Source organism: Tinamus guttatus, unplaced genomic scaffold, assembly GCF_059628265.1.
Source record: "Tinamus guttatus ecotype Peru unplaced genomic scaffold, ASM5962826v1 Tinamus_guttatus_pri_ptg000215l, whole genome shotgun sequence".
NCBI lineage: Eukaryota > Metazoa > Chordata > Aves > Tinamiformes > Tinamidae > Tinamus > Tinamus guttatus.
Window position 1 is genome coordinate 314,189 of NW_028288749.1, and position 16,749 is coordinate 330,937.

Below are 16,749 nucleotides of genomic sequence, written 5' to 3' on the forward strand. Positions count from 1 at the left end.
CTCCACTGAGCTCCATAGGGTTGCGTCACACTTGGAAGGGTGTCCAGGGAGACGGGCTCATACGATGACTCTATTTCCCTGCGGGTCTGGGGGAAATGGAAATCCTCCAGCTGAAGACCAGGCCATCCTGGATAAGTAACTGCAAAATGATGTCCAGTATTGACAGAACACTAAAGAAAATGCCTGAATTAATTTCTTAGGGTAATAAAGCTAGGTTCTCCTTGGGCAAATCTTACCTCGTTTGATCCAAATTGGAAGATATTGTGTCATTGTCAGCCCAGGACAGCTCTTGTTTGCCACAAAAAAAAAAAAAAAAAAAGCCAGTTGTGAGGAGAAATGCTGCAATGTTTCATCTTGAAAACAGTAAAAAGAAATTCCTTTGATTATTGTGGGCCTGAAACTATGTTCTGAATTTGTCTGAGACTCTACTGATGGGGGAATTCAACCCTGTTCTAACTTAGAAGCTCAGCCCGGAATTACGGGACTTTGCTTCCCTGGCTCTGATAAGTTAATGGCTTTTTAACAGCTCCCCTAAGATATGATCAGACCTTCTAATGTTACATCACACTCTTATGTAAGAACTACTATTTCACAGCTGAACGAGCTGAACATATTTTTATTTTATTACCTTTGATGGACACACAGCAACTCTGCCATTATTTATTAAGCAGGATTAATTAATATTGTCTAGGCAACAGACTTAAAAACCCCCAGCTGAAATGTTATCAAGTCATGTAAGTTCTTGGCCTAATGTTCTAAAGAGCATGTTTTGAATCAATGCTATTTTAGCCATATTTTGTTGCTTCATTGCTTCATGCTTGTGATTCATGGAAGCTTTTCTGGTCTCAGAATTGCATAGAGCAACTGATGTTTTTGCAGTCTTGCAGAGTTGTTTTGTTCGTTTTTCTGTTGCTGCTTGAGACTTCAGTCCCTTCTGCTATCTCTGAGTACCAGAGACCCTGACAGCATCAACTGGGCAATATCCTCTCTGCCCCGGGACAAGTTAGACCTGTAGAGGAGTTTTTTGATGGATGCTTAGGAAGATATTTTCTTTGGGTAGATCTCCACTTTAGCGGAAAGCAAGAAACCAATGCTAAGTATAACAAGCATTGCTTTTCTTGGGTTTTTATCTTTTTTTCTTTTTTGTCTTGATTTTTAGGGAAAGGGCAAAATATTTCAAGTAGTCTCTGTGAAAAGTCTACCACAAAGGCAATCTTTCTTTTTTGTGGAAAATGAATGGGTGTTAAAATTACCTGTCAGCAGGACAGGTTAGAACAAGGATGCCGCACACACCTATATGCACTACTGTGTAAGCCTAAAATAATGAGCTACACCTGGTTACGCTGAGAAAAAAAAATAAAATGAAGAACCCATTATCCTCCTTTACTTTTTCCCTAGTGATTTTGCTTTTATCCTTAGACATGAGTATGAACTCGTACTTTGCTGCTGTATTAGGTAAAGGTCCAAGGTGCTGTTAAGGAAGATGCTCATAGTTGATACGCACATTTTTTCCCTCTAGGAAAAAGAAAAATAGCACTACAGTTAGTTACAAAATATAATATACTTTTTAATTTGGAAATCTTAAGATCTATTTTTGTAGACATTTTTCAAAGAAAGTTTTGTTTGCTTGTTTAGAAAAAAAACTCAAAACCATTTTTGTTTCTGTGCCTAAAATTAAAATAAAACAGATGCTTTCCTCAATCTTTCAACCTTATTGAAATCTTTAATTCCTATTTTTTTTGAAGAGAACACTTTTAATCATTCCCAGCTTTGACAGAGGGCAGAAATATCTACTTACACCCTAATGCAATTAAGTCCTTATGTAACAGACATGTACCAAATGTTTGCATTTCTGTACATGAATGGACAGTAGCTGCATAGTGAGGTGGCCTGAAAAATTAGGTTTGAAAGCAGAGAATGAGGCAAGCGAGTTTCTGTAGACCTGCATAGCTAAGGGCTAGACCTTTGGCTGCTTTGCTCTAGCTTGGTTTGAAATTAGAAGTTTTGAAAGAAATATGTCTTCTCACAGACAACAAATATGTGGTTTCAAGAGACTTTCAGCTCAGTTTTTTTCAGCCAGAGAAAATCCCATTAGGGAAACTTAGGAACTACTTTTGCTGCCTTTTCCTATTTTCTTGACATCTACTTTCTTGTTTTTCTCACTCCCAGATTTTAAGATGACTGGCCTTGGTTGTGGTAGGTCTGTCTTGTCAACGTTAATTAAAACGCCCAGATTTGTAGAACGATTAAGCATAGTAGTCACAGGCATTTTCCTACAATTTTTTTAAATAATAACTATGAAGAAAAAATAAGCACAGCTCGAAGCCAACTGTGTTGCATCAAAATATTATTTCCAAACTGAAGCTCCGGATTAAAGAAAAAGGACAAGCTGGTTCTTTGCAATGAGCAGTTTCCTTGTGATGTTCCTTTGATGCTCCTGCCTTTCAGCCTTGCATGGTTTCAGTCTCTTTTCACATTTTCTAGGGGGAAAAAAATGGTCATTAGGATCTTATAATTCATCTCCTTTTCCATATTTTGGGTTTATGGCTATGGCTTTTATCCTCTGTCCAATATGTTTTAGACCTTGCAGGCTTTTTCCTTTATGGCCTTCCAAAGGAAATAGCTTGTCTTTGTGATAAACTTTTCCAGAGACAGTCACCATCTTGGTAGCCATGAACATATAAGGACCTAGGAATGTTTCAGCCCTACTTTTAGAATAGCCTTTTGCTACAGGGTTTAGCTGTATCCTTTCTACCGGTTATGTAGACTACCAGTGTCCTAGTCGATATTTTTTGGGCGCATGCTGGAAAGCAGAAGGGGTATTTGGTAGCAACTTAGAAGTCTCCTGTGGTGCAAATCTCTGCTGAAATCCAGCTCGCGTATGGAAGGCTATAACGTGGCCAGCTTAGCAGAGTTAGTTTTGCACCGTAAAGGTCAGTGCACCTCGAGCGAGTGTATCAGAAGTAATAAAGTTGTTCTTGCTGCTCATGGCGCTCCGACTCAGTGCCCGTAAAGACCTCTTGGGCAGCAGGCAAGGAGCGAGTGACGTGCGGCCAGAGCCTTCGCTAAAGGTGATGGTGTGCGGTGACCTGCTCGTAAAAGCTGTTCGAGAGCTTCCTGCAAACACTGACAAAACCACCTCCCCATGTGTGGCTTAAATGTGTCCCCCCTCCTTCCTCTCCCCTCTTCTGCATCGCCTTGGGTGAAACAGTTACCTCAGCCCGGTGCTGAGAACAAACACTTCACAGGGCAGGTTTCCTCCGAGGAACATTCTTGCCTCTTGTATCATCAGGACGTGCCCCCGCTCAGAGGGAAGGAGGAGCTCTTCCTTGCCTGAGAGCGCTCATCCCTCGTGTGCCGAATCCATCCCGACCTGGCTGTTCCCTATGTAGGGCAGCAGTCACCAGAAATGCTTCTCCATGGCTGACCTTTTCCTCACATTCCCCTTGCTGCTCCTCATAGGCTTCCCTGCCATGGGGGTGATTGTGGCAGCCTCAACCCTTCCCTCAGAGCAGGGCTGTGGAAACCACTGTCCTTGGTGTCTTTCTCTGTTTCATGAGAGGAACAGCTGCTCTCCCCTCCCTTCCCTATGTGGTGCGTGGCTGCCGTAGCTGTCTTATTTGTGACCATGTCTGTAGGGGCACTGGGCTGTTCCTAACCTCCCCATTCCCTCCTGTCTAGATCTTGGAGAGTAGTTGGTGTGGTCTCTTTGAGCCAAATGGAATGTTTTTGTCTTGGGAAGACCTGCAATAGGTGTTGGGTTTTTTTGTCCTTCCCCCTCCCCGCCCATGTCCCCAGATGTCTAGACTAAAAATCTGGAACATTTGGCATGGTTTAAATGCCTTTTTTTTTGTTGTTGTACTGATATGAATAGTATTTTTTTTTTTTTTTAAAAAGGGCGGGGGGAGGGGGGGAATGCTGGTGGCTTTGGCTTTATTTCCTTCTTGCCGAGCACCTGGTTCTTGCCGGCTGCAAACAGATGTGTTAGAGCGATTGCACGGTTACCAGCTCGAGCAGCAGCTCTTCGACTTTGTCGTAGCTGCCTTTGCTTGAGCAAGCTGGCAGGAGCATCGTAACCCTGGGCAGGCGGGTTGCTCCTTCCTCGCCTGCAAGCAGAAGGCCGTAAGAATTGTGTCAGAAGTGAATTAAATCATACTGAGAATGAGTTGGCTTGCTATTAAAGAAAGAACGACTGTGTTACTCATGCAAGATCTGTGCATGCCTTTCTTGGCAGGGTGAGCCTGAGTGCCACCTGGAGCAGGTGCAGGTGACCAGGGTGATGTTGCTGGGAGTCTCTTGAGGTGTCATGGTTTGGGGGGTGAAGATACCCTCTGAGGTGACTAGGAGACTTTTTTAAGTTGAGGAGGGTCACTGGAGGGTTTTAGGTGCCTACATATCTTAGGAAGATAGAGGAACTGTATAGTTAATCAACAGTGAGAGGAACTGGCATCTACTCTTGCCTGTGACCTCCTCAGCAGTCTGGGCAACTGGACCTTGATGCAGAGAGAGGGCAAACAGTTAATGGCAGCAGCAAAGATGTGTCTGTCACAGGTGGTTTGATCTGATCCCTCTGAGAAGGGGCTTGTTGTGCAGCTATGGTGGCAATCTACCACAGCTGAAAAGAGGTTAGATGGTGTGTAGTGGGAAGAGGCTCAGGGGAGACCTCATGCCCTACAACTACCTGAAAGGAGGTTGTAGTGAGGTGGGCATCAGCCTCTTCTCCAAAATAACTGCTGATAGGACAAGAGGAAATAGCCTCAAGTTGCACCAGGGAGGTTCAGGTTAGACATTAGGAAGAACTTCACAGAAAGAGTAGTCAACACTGGAACAGGCTGCCTGGGGAAGTGGTGGAGTCATCATCTTGGCAGTGTTCAAGAAATGGGTAGATGAGGCACTTAGGGACATGGTTTAGCAGGCATGGTGGTGATGGACTTATGATTGGACTCACTCCTGATGGTCTTTTCCAACCGTTAATGATTCTATGATCATGTGCTACAGTTAACTGTGTGCTATAGTACTGTTTTTCTTCCTCTCCTGTTTAACAGGAGGTGCTCATGAAATGCTGCTCTTTGTATGGGTCTTACCCCTCACTAGCAGCACAGGGAGGTTCATGTACTCAGCCGGATGCGGCTCTAGTACCATGCCTCTCCTCCAAAGCAGTGCTGGGTATGCGACAGAGTAGCACTGTTAGTGTCTTTTCTGTGGTGAACATGGTGTAAGAGGCTTCTCCAGGACTTCCATAAGCTGCAGTTTCTCCTCAGTGATGACATAAGAGGAAAACAGTCATCTTTGGATGATTTTGTTAGAGGCAATGCCTCCTTGAGAGGCAGGAGGCAGGCTGGGTGGCTGCTTGTCTACTGCAGAGAGTAGTGTGTGCTGAGAAGACTGTCCCCAGATTGGTGTGGGCATGTAGGCACTAAACCACCATCTGCGTGTCCAGTGGCTTCAGTATTTTGTTCTTCTGCCAATAGTATGGGAAGAAGAAATCCCTTTAAGCATGGGAGAGAATTACAGGACTGCGCCTTCTCTCTGTTAGCACTTGGTCCATGACTTGAGAGCCTAGTTCTGCCCCAAGAGCTCTTTTTCATGTGCAAATTGTGTGTAGAAAGTTGTGTGTGTTTTTTTTTTTTTTTTTTTCTTCTTTTCAAGACTCTTCACCCATGTCCTTATACATTTTTTTTGCTGTCTGTCTACCAAGCTGGATGGTAGGTGATTGTGCTGGCTGCTTGTGAAGCCCTATGCAGTTTATATACACAGAAAAAAAAAATCCTTTTAGTACCTCTCCCTTTCTTCTCTTAAACATAGTGGTAACCTATAAGCTATTCTTAAATTCTAGGCCATAGGTTTTCTGCAGCCTAAGGTATTAAGTTTTCTACTTTTAAACTTGAGAGGAAAATAGAGTTGTTTCATATTAAATAGTAGTGAAGTAAGTCTCTAAAATAATCACCAGAGTCCATTCAGATAATGTTTTTCAATTTATTTATATAAACAATTCCATTTTAAAAACACTTGTTCTACAAAAATAGTGGGAAAAACACAATTCCACACAATTTTAAATAAATAATCTCAGACATACACATTTATCACAAGCATCTTGAATCCAGCCTAACCCAGCAGGTTTAGAAACAGGTAAGTGCAGATAAGACTGCTAAAACGTGGTTGTAAAGTACAAAACGCAAAACAAACAGGATTCATTTCTTGAGGCAGATTATTCTGAAGCAACAGGTTCTTAAACCTTGTTAGTTTATTTTTATCTCCCCAAAATAACTCCTCTGTCTAAAGTTGTCTCCTTTTTAGTTTAAGGCAAACAGTTTTCTTAGGTACTGGTGAAAGGCTGCTCTGCAGAAGTGTGTTCCAAAGACAACGTGACAGCAAAGTATTTAACAGTCCTCTGTTAAATACTGTCCTCTGTTAAATCCCCAAACAATTTCCATTTACTAACATTACAGTGCTAACCACTTTTAAGCAGAAAGTGACTGAAACTTGTTATCTTAATGCCTTAAATAAAAAACTAAAGTAAATACCCCTCTTATGCCCAAATTATGTATCTGGAATACCATCTCCAATCAGACACTCCTGTTGATTATTGTAGGACATGTTAATTCAGTTATTTGCAGTGAAGATTACAAACTTGCACTGCAGAAGGTAGTTGATGCCTTTAAACAAACTGACAAGGAAACAGAAGCCACAGTCAAACCATACTTGTACCACAGTCCTTATGCAGTACCAAGACTCAGAGGCTGGAGAAACCCAAATGTAGCATGAGCTTAAACTGCTTTTTGCAAGTGCTCATGAACTTTCTTGGCACAAAATACTGTGTTGCCTCTCCACTTCAGTCTGGGGTGACATTCTTTTTCTTAGCTGCAGTTCCTTAGCTGTTTTTAGGGGAAATTCTTCTGCATTTTCCCTCCAGAAGTTAAAGGCCCAAGCACCCTTCCCTGCAAGTTTTGAAGTTTTGCTTAAAAAAAAAAAAGTTATGTGCCCAGGTAAAGCTACAGATTTCAGTGCTGGATCAGGACAAATGTGTCTAGAATCTCTTAATATTTTTTTAAAAAGCCAGTTAGAAAAATGTTTAAAATACAATATATTTATAAGTTACAAACAATATCTTATTCCCCTTCCTACCCCTCATAAATAAAACTAAGGCATGACTATGGCTTCTGAACATAGCCTTAAACTAACTTGAGTCTTGCTGCTATGCAATTGTCAGATCAGTCCAGGATTCATTTTTGCTGGAGGATGCTTACACAGCTTCCCAGTTTTTGTAATCTCAAGGATTTCAATGATATTTTTGTGATACACACAGCAGTTAGTTAGATAACTAACTTCTAAATAGCTAGTGACCAAATAAGTCACCTCCTTAACTAGAAGTACTGTCCACTGGTCCTTAAAGTGATGAAGATAAAAGATATAGTATCAAGTAGCCCAGAGAATTACAGCTATGGAAAACACAGTAATACTTTGGACTCCCAAGTTTAAGAGCTCCCCCGACTTGCAAAATAAAATATCTCTATGAAAACAGAAGCCAGCTGAGGATCAGTAATTTCCACCTCAGAACCAGCAGGAGCATCTCTAGCACAAACAACACTCATGGCTTTGAAGTACATGGCACAAGATTAGGATGAATGATGAATTCTATTCTCTTTAAATAATAATTTAAAAAGTAATGCCCCAGGCAAGCAGACGTACGCACGCACACCCACACACACACGATAAGTTACTGTACATAGTGCCTTATCTGCAACGAGGGAGAGGTAGTATTCATGAGGAAATGCAACTTACTTTCTGAGTTTGCATTAAAAAGTACATATAAATCATTACATTCATCTTAATTGCCAATAATGAAAACCGCTAAAGATTATCAACTGCAGTAACTTGAGTCCTTTTAGTTTGCCAGCCTCTTCTCAAGGCTGAGGCAATAACTTGCTTGTGTAGTGTTGTCACCTATCCAGTGAAAGCACAACAAACAAATGCCCTTTTTGTCAAGTAAGAAAGCAGTATATATATGTATATAAAAAGGAACTTCTGTCCACTTTGGCATACATAGTTCTGTTACAGAAGAATTTTAACAAGGGATTTGGTACTGTTGAGCTCAGACATACAAAAATCCCTTTTGTAAATGGAAGCCTTACCTGAGTAAGAAATCTAGGGCAAACTCCAAAGTGAAGACACATGAGTTCTTTTAAAAAATAGTAATAATAGTTAAGACATAAATACAATAAGTTATATAATTAAATAAATAAATAGGTGGATATTTTATAACTCAGCCGATCGCTCTTTCAGTAGTAGTGTGGGGTTGATATCTTCCATGGCCGTGTTTGAAGTGCTGACGTTAATGGTCGCCTCTGTGGGGTCGGGGTTTAGGACGTGGAACGCTGTGAAGGGGCAGCCTTTCACGTTGTGGCAGATGAGCTTCTGCAGGGAGGCTGTATTGATTATTTCAAAGCCCACTTTTCCCCCAAAAGTGCTGGGTTTCCAGTACTCGGGGGAGCAGATAGCATTGCCCATCAGTCCCTTCAGGGAGAACGGCGCTCCGATTTCCACCATCGTTTCGCCAAAGATGGCGCCTGGTCGAGGCTTCTCTACCAGGAGGCCTGGATACAGCTCCATAGCGTCAATATCTCCATAAAGCTCCTCCAGTTCTGCTGCCATTTCTTTTTCTCCTGTAATTGGTGAGTAAAAATAGAAAGTAAGCTTATTTTCCTCACAGCACTGTCTTGTAGCAGTTCACAAGTCATGCTGCAGGCTTTTGTGCACCCTTTTTAAGGCAAGGGCATCTGTTTGGTAGCAAGGCTAAGAATTATTACCTGTAAGTTCTTCAAATGATTTAAATGGTTTCAACATGAAGCGCTTTCTGTACTCGTTCAAGGACTGGTATCTCATTTGTCTGCTTTGGTCTATTGAAGCTTTTGCTACCTTCTGTACTGCAGCAGGAACATTTTTTCCCCCAGCAACCTATTTAAAAAAGGCAAAAGGAAGGTAAGACCTCCAGATAGAAGTCTTGAGGAATTTGTGTGTTTACATAGTCCTATTAGCTTTGGATAGCTTTATTTTACATTTCTGCTGAGACATGAATAACTTAAACTTACCCGGCCAGCACTCTGCTTAGAGAAAGACTTCACCATATGGGAAAGGCCATGTTCCAGCATTATGGAGTTGTTGTAGAGGAACTGCTGGAAAGTGTATTCCTGGTCGTGTATCTGGAAGGTGTCTGGCAGAAGTGGGTGCCAGTGGTACAGAGTGTTGAATTCAGCTGCAATGCGGTTCTGGTACTGAAAGCGCTGGTTGAACAACAGCTCGGGATCAAACTTCAGTTTAAAGTGGTAGCCACTCAGGTGTTGTACATAGTCTTCAATAACAATCTTGATGGTTTCTCCTGTTGATTACGTGAAGTGGAAGAGAATATTAGTACTATTTCCCAGAGAAGTTCCAGGTGGTTACTCTGCTCTGAGGGGAAATACCATTTCTATGCTGTTCTAAAAGAAGATTTACTGAATATTCAGGGATATTTGTTATCTCTTAGAGAAAGTGAGTCACAGAAAGGATTGGTCTGTGGTAGGGGAGTATGCTTGCTGTAGCTTTTCCTCCAGAGATACCGATGTGTATTTTAACTTATGTGGAAGTGTATCTGCACCATCTTCAGTTGCACAGGAGAATCTAAGGTGCCGGTAGGCTATAGATGGAAAGCGTTTGTATCTAAAGCAGACTTCAGCTTCTCAACAGCTTAACACAATTGCCTTTCCCTGATTTACTGTTTCAGGCACAGTTTGGACAAAGCTCTTTCCTAAATTAATGTGCATCAACATTATATGAAATACCCCTGGACACAGTTGTACAAAAGCAGTGTGAAGAGTTCTTTTACATAACTTCCTGGACGCCAAGATTTAATCACAGTCTTTCTCTTAAACTCTACCTGAACTGACCCAACCCCAGAAAGAACAAGACCTGACAACTTGGGAGCAACTGAGGTTATATGGCCTCACATGCTTTCTGCCTGAAAACTAAGCCTTAGCTTCCTGGTGTTTCCTTGTTTTCAGTCCTGTTTCCTTTAGATAAGGGAATTACTGTCAGTTAACTTGATTTTCTTCAGTTTTGTATGTAGCAGGAGCAAACTATCTTAATCACAGTCCAGGCACAGGTTATGAAAACCTCAGACGTTTGCCCTCAGACATGGATTTAAGGATGTTTCTTCTCTTACTAGGTCTATTGGGGCTGCCCCTGGGTGGCAGTGTCACACGTGAGAGGACACACAAGTTTACATGCTGGGAGAGACACTCACCTATCAATATGAGCCTGGTAGTCTGGAAGAGGCGCTCGTCATCCCACTCGGGATGCTCCCGTTTCAGGATATCGCAGACTCGATTGTGTTCTCTGAGCCATATTGTAGCATACATCATTAAACCTGGCACCAAACCAAACACCTCCTGCCCGACGGAGAACTGCAAGTGCTCAGGAACATGAGGAGGGTACAGCATTTCTGCCTGCGTGTCCTTCACTGTGGGTGGGTACATTTCCCCATCAATCATCTGAGGTGGGAGGCAAGCAGAGAGGAGAACAAGGAGTCATTAGCTGTGATGCACGAGTTAAATCGTATTAAGTCTGTCAGTACTTTGCCTAACTTCTGGATTATATTGAAAGATTAATTATATTGTGAGCACAATGTAATATTGTCATCCAATAGGAAGGGAGGAATTTTAAAGTTTCCCTTCTCCCCCCGCAAAAAAATCAAACACCCCTACATACCTGGTATTTTAGTTTTCCATCCTTAAGAAGTCTCAATTTAAGTTGTCTCTCTAGAGTCTCTCCGTAAATATGGTTCAGGTCAACCTATAAAACAAAAGTATTTGGAAAATGAAGACAAGCTACGTTATTTGATTATTTTAAGATAAGTCTGCCAGGCTGGAAGCCTTAGGTGTCCAATATAAGGTGTCTATCATTTAATATAATTAATAAGAATCATGCATTGATGAAGCCAAATTGTTTCTTAGAAACTGGAGCAAACTCTCCATGCTGGTGAGTTTTTGAGTTGCCAGTTGATTTTAAAGAATTTCTTAAAAAAAAAAAAAAAAAGTCAGCGGCTTTTATTGTGTAGACATCTGTCTAATGCAGACAGACATATGCAGTATATATACACACACTACATCTGCATTGAAGAAAGTCTTTGTTCAAAGATTGTCTGCTTTGGAGATAATCTCTTAAATTAGTGTTTGCTGCTACTGCAGTTTTTGAGTTAGGTCTCTTCAATTAGCAATGTATGACAGGATATTTTATAGCGCTACATACAGCTTTTGCAATGGACAGGAGTCCAATCAAGTAGGTCTGGATATTAATCAAATGCCACATGCTTTATGTTAAAGCAAGCTTTGGAAAAAAAAATCTGTACAGTCTGTTTATGGAGAGTTTAAGCAGAATGATTTGTGCTTTGCATGTGTAGCTCTGCCCAGTAAGGGATGCTGTTGAGATGCTGGAATTTTGCCTGATGTTGCACAGTGCACGAGCTGGTGCTTGTGCATCCTGACTACCTGTAAGATGCTATTTTAGTCTGGTGGCTGCTAAGTGCTCTGCTCAAGTTAGTGCTGTGATCTTACCCCATGGCCAAGAGCTTTCGTGAAGCCAGGTCCTTTCGTGTGATCTGTCTTAAAGAACTGATGAGTGAAGTGCTGAGCGAAGAATGTGAACATCACGTTTGTGCCTTGGGGGTCAGGAATAAACTTCCTCCGCAGCAAAAATTTCTCCACAATCAGCTTTGAATCTGGGAGCTCTTTCTTCCCTACAAAAAGAGAGAGAGAATGCACCAAGTTATTTGGCTGTTGCTGTACTCAGTTACATCATTTGAAAAAAGTAACTTTTTCATAGGTTATAGTCGCATACTTTTCTATGCTCACTGTCTTGATTTTATTTTAAGTCTCCAAATTGATCTGGTTTTATGATGTAGCTCAATAATAAAACTTGGAGCAATTATCTTTTAGATTGTCACACCAGAGGTCCAGCAGATAACTGTTCTACAGTGTGCTTGATTTTGGTGAGAAGAGCAGTGTTCAGGCCTCTTAGAAGACTTTCAAGGCAAAGAGAGTCCTAGCAATAAGCACTAGACATCTGTTGTTCTCCTTACCTTTAACACCCATTGGTGTTGGGCAGTCAAGTCCCACTGGTGGCAGGCTCCTTGTGTAATAGGAGAGATTGGAATATGCTTCCCAGCTTTTGTAGTTATAGTCACTATTGTAAGTTGGGGGGCTATCAATCAAATGTGATCTTGCTGGAAGAGAAAAAATGTTTATTTTACAACTATGCATTTTCATCTTGAAGTGAAAAAAGTCTTTTTTAAAAGACTTCTTTTAGCAGATTTAGAAATCTTAACATTTCACAGCAATTACTGACACTAATTGCTTATCAATTACTGAAATCAAATTACTGGATAACACAGAGGACCAGAATTGTCAGGCATCCAACTATGACTTCGATAGATTTCTGATATTAATGTTAATAAAATCCTGGATCAAGAGAGCCAAAGGCGTTCCCAGTTGCAGCAAGTTTCCTGCAGGCTTGTGGCGCTAGGGACAGTTCAAGCAAGCCTCACGTTTTTGGCGTGCGTGTAAACTTGCTGCTTTACATTTAAGCTAAGTATTAGGCTTCAGTCCTGTGAGGAACTGCTGCCAGTGCCAGGTGCTGGAACGAGACCCCGTACTTACATGTTAGCACGTATCGCATGATGGTGTCTCGTAGGAAGGGGATGTTGTTGATGATATTCCAGAGCCCCTTGAAGTGCGTGAGGATGTAGTGGACGGTGTTTGGTGTAGGCTTCAGTGTCAGCTTCAGCCACGTGAGGAGCTCCGCTGGGGACGGGAAGATGGGGTCAAGTTAGCCACAACAGTAAAGCAAACGTCGCGTTTAGGTTCTAGGCTTGCGAGGTGCTTCCAGGGAGCACGTGTGGGCTACTTACGTGTTGTGCAGTTTTCCCCGTAAAATCCCGTCCTCGTGCAGTCGCACTCGTAGCGGTCGAACCCCGTCGTCATGCACACCCCTCTGTTCTGGCAGGGGTTCGAGCAGCAAGGGTTGGCTGTGGGGAAAGAAAATGCGCAATTAAACAGTGATCACAGTTTTCATATTACTCTGCTAAGTTTGGGGGGTCTAGAAAGAAGGGACCTGGCCCTGCGCCTCCGGTGCTACTAGACTAACACATATTCTGCAGGTGACAAAGGAAAGAGTGAAGATAGAAGGAGAGGGTAAAAAACAACCATTCAGTTTCAGGAGTACAAAACAAACAGAAAAACACCCAAAGCAGCGCGCTCCATCCCTAACCGCGCCGCTGTGTGAGCCCCGTGGCAGCGCCAGCCCCGGCGGAGACGCTGCACCCCGTCCCGCCCCTGCGGGGGGCGCCCACCGGCGGCCGTTGGAGCCGTTGGGGCCGTTGCGCGGCCGTTGCTCACCTGCTCGGCCGGCAGCCAGGAGCGCGAGCAGCAGCAGGGCGCGGGGCACGTCCATATCGCGGCGGGACGCGGTGTCTCTTGCTCCGGGCTGGCTCCTCGCTCTCGCCGAGGCCCCAGTGATGCCGCAGGTAGGCGCAGCCCGCCTATTTATGCCGCGCGCCGTGACTCAGCCTCCGGAAGCCGCCGCCGGCGCGGGGATTCCGCTGGCGCGGCCGCTCCGCCCCGCCGCCGAGGGGCGCCCCGGCTCGCGGCCGCCCCCGGAGCCGCCCCGCGCCCGCCTGCGCGCGGGCGCCTTGGCGAGCGCCGGTGGGAGCGCTCAGACGGTGCCGTTCGGCGCCGCTGTCCGCGGGATGCGCCGCTCGTCGCGTGCGAGGCAGCGCGACGCACGGAGGGAAGGCACGAATACCAAAAATACCACGTATTGTGTCTGCATGGTCCCGTTCTGTGGTGATTCTAATTAAATAAAGTCTCATTTTGAAACGACCCGTCACTGTTTTTTTCCAGCACTCTTTCTTTAAAATATTCCCCCCTGCTGAGTGTAAACAAACCTTTGTAAACAAATCCGCTCATTTCCTTTTAATACTGTACAGATTCTGGCCATCTGAGGATGCTTTATCTTTTTTTTTTTTTTTTTTTTTTTTGTCATAGATCTGTAATCTGCAATCTAATTATGCGCAGTTTACTACTATTTTTATTCATTATTGCGTGTGAAGAATGCATTAGGAAACAGCCAGGGATGTTCTGGAGTGCGTAACTCCGATGTAGGTGTAGCTGCTGCCCCCACTTTCACCCTTGGTGTCAACACAGAACACCGATGGAGAGCAAGTGTTGTTTTAGTAAAAACAATCCTTATTGTAGTTTGTGGGAGTTGATACTGTTTGGGCTTAAATTTGAAACTTTATGAACTCTACCAAAAGTGGATCTGAGCCAACTGAAGCAAAACCAGAATTTGGCAAGAGGCATTGTGTGTTCTGGTTCATGATTAATCTGTATACATCAGTAGTAGGTCATCTGAGAGGTTTTGGAGAATGGCGCAAGAAATTCCAGAATTGGATGATTCCTCCTAACGTCGGTCGTTGCTTTGACCTCTGGCAGAGTGAAAGGCATGTGCATCTGCTATGCACATATGTGCGGATGGAGATGCTTTATAAGCGTATACGGTGAAGCGCAGGTTGGTTGAAGTAAAGGGCGGCTGCCAGCAGCCTGGTTCTGCAGGACCGTAATTTGCCGTCCCTTGGGACCTTGCGCCAGTCCTGTAAGGACGGTTGGGCCTCGCGAGGGTGTTAACGGGCGCTTGGAGAGCTGGCCTGCGAGCACACGTAACGCTGCGCTGCCCTCCCGCTTTGTGGGGTTCCCTGCCTCTTCCATGGACTTCATTATGTCTTAAAACAATCTTCTTGATACCATCGGATAATGAGACTATGCAGAACAATAGACATGAAAGACGTTAGTTTTTAATGAGATGCTCAGAGAAATCTAGGGACAAAAAATGTCTAGGAGTATTTCTGAAACTGAAGGGGTAGAACTCAGAATGTTGAGTGAAGAAAAGAACTAAAATAGTTATGTGCTGTTGGAGATTTACCTCTGAAATGATACTACAGCTGTGTTGCTCAGGGGTTTGGAGAACCCTGGCGATGACATTTTTGAATTACTATAGGTACCAAATGTGCAAACAAGACAACAGAGCTTCAGCTTTAGCAGAGGACAGTTCCTGCGAGCAATCAAAGGGACGTTGTCGCTCTGCGCTCCCCAGGGCTGGGTAGCTGGGTAGTGGGCCAGTTGGGTGCAGCACAAACTCTCTCAAGGGGTTTTTCCACTGGGGAAGGTCATTTGTGTGCCGGATGGTTGCAGGATAACAACTGCAGGAGATCATCTTGGCTGCTTTAGCCTCCTGTGGCAAAGCAGGGGAAACCTGGGAGCTACCATGTGGCTGCTTTTCTGAGGGTTGCCCATCCTCGTGCATCGCTGAAGGGCCGTCTGTTGCACGGAACCTGGCTATACATTTGCACGGGCATTTTTCCCATTTCTGCTGTGGCAGAATTCACCACCAGGTGGAGATTTTATGCATCAATAATGAGGGATGAGGTCAGTTTATCATCACCCTGACACCTATCACCAAAGGCAACTTTTTAGGGAAGTCCTGGAAGAAGAGAGAGCGATCCATAACAGTTGGATTGCTCCAGCAATGCCCCAGAAAGACGTGGCATTTCCCATGGCGTTGGGAAAAATCCTGCTAACCTGTCCTGTTGGTGCCGTGTGTTTGTACTAACTCCGCCAAAGTCTAAGGAAATTCTTGTTGCCTTAATGATAAGGAATTTCCGAGATGGCATTTGCGTGGGAGTTGGATATTTTGAGAAACGTGAACTTTAGCCAAGAGCGGACTTCCCTCCAAGCGGGCCACGCTGTTTACACCATCATTGTTTTAAAGAAGGCAAAAGCTTTCGGCAAACTTATCCTGCTCTCCCAGGGATTTTCATTCATTTTATCTATAGCTATGCATCAATGGGGGGAAAAAATCTCTGCTTCTCTTTGGGAATATTTACACCCTTAAAGTGAAATTTTCTGCAATTCTGGGAGATTTCCCAATAAGTGCACGTGAAAATGAGGTATTACACTGTATTACAAGAGATCATGAGGACCTTCTTGATTTCCTCCTGTCACTAGGTAACATTCAAAATGACCTATTTTTAACAGCTGGGTTTAAAGAAGCAAAAAGCGGCTGAGTGAACTTTGAAACTGTTCTCTTGTTTCACTGAATATTACTGCCCACTTCTGCTGGCTGGCTGTTTCTTATTACATAGCATGATAAATGATGCTGGGCAGCTAATTTTTCTCTTTCCTACAGTTTAAGTGATACCTTATTTTAAGAATAAGCTCTATTGTAAGCTCCACTCACAACCCAAGCCACATGAAATGCTGTTACGAAACTGAACTTCAGAAGTTTAGGATGTCATTAAAGACCCTTAAACAAAAGGCAGAAAAAAATCCACTAATTATTTTTTATATTGAAATTACTTATAATTTGGAACTTTTTGTTCCTCTGAAATTTCAAATTGTAGCTATCCAGAAGGGAATTGAACAAACAATAGAGGAACCCAATTACACTGTGTTTTTAAAAATAAATTTTCAAAAGTCATCTTTTGGGAATGGGGGGATGGAAATGATTTCCAGTGATTTCACACTGAGTTGGGTTCTGCATTTATTAGAAAATGAACTGAGTGAAAAGCAAGATGAATTAGGATTTATAAATTTGCTGAGAAATGGTAGAAGCAAGCAACAGGTTTTATAATACTGTCACTTTAGCATCATATTAGTTCCCAAA

General features: G+C 43.2%; 1 protein-coding gene across 1 annotated transcript; it reads right to left on the reverse strand.

Moving 5' to 3' along the window:
• Nucleotides 1–8,254: 8,254 nt before the first annotated feature.
• On the reverse strand, nucleotides 8,255–13,532 carry PTGS2 (prostaglandin-endoperoxide synthase 2). The gene is made up of 10 exons (XM_088524834.1): nucleotides 13,428–13,532; nucleotides 12,941–13,057; nucleotides 12,690–12,833; nucleotides 12,113–12,256; nucleotides 11,589–11,770; nucleotides 10,744–10,827; nucleotides 10,280–10,526; nucleotides 9,090–9,376; nucleotides 8,808–8,955; nucleotides 8,255–8,663 (listed from the first exon to the last, which is right to left on the reverse strand). The coding sequence occupies exons 1-10, from the start codon at nucleotides 13,480–13,482 to the stop codon at nucleotides 8,257–8,259; spliced, it is 1,815 nt and encodes a 604-aa protein (XP_088380960.1). The 5' UTR covers nucleotides 13,483–13,532; the 3' UTR covers nucleotides 8,255–8,256.
• Nucleotides 13,533–16,749: the final 3,217 nt, after the last annotated feature.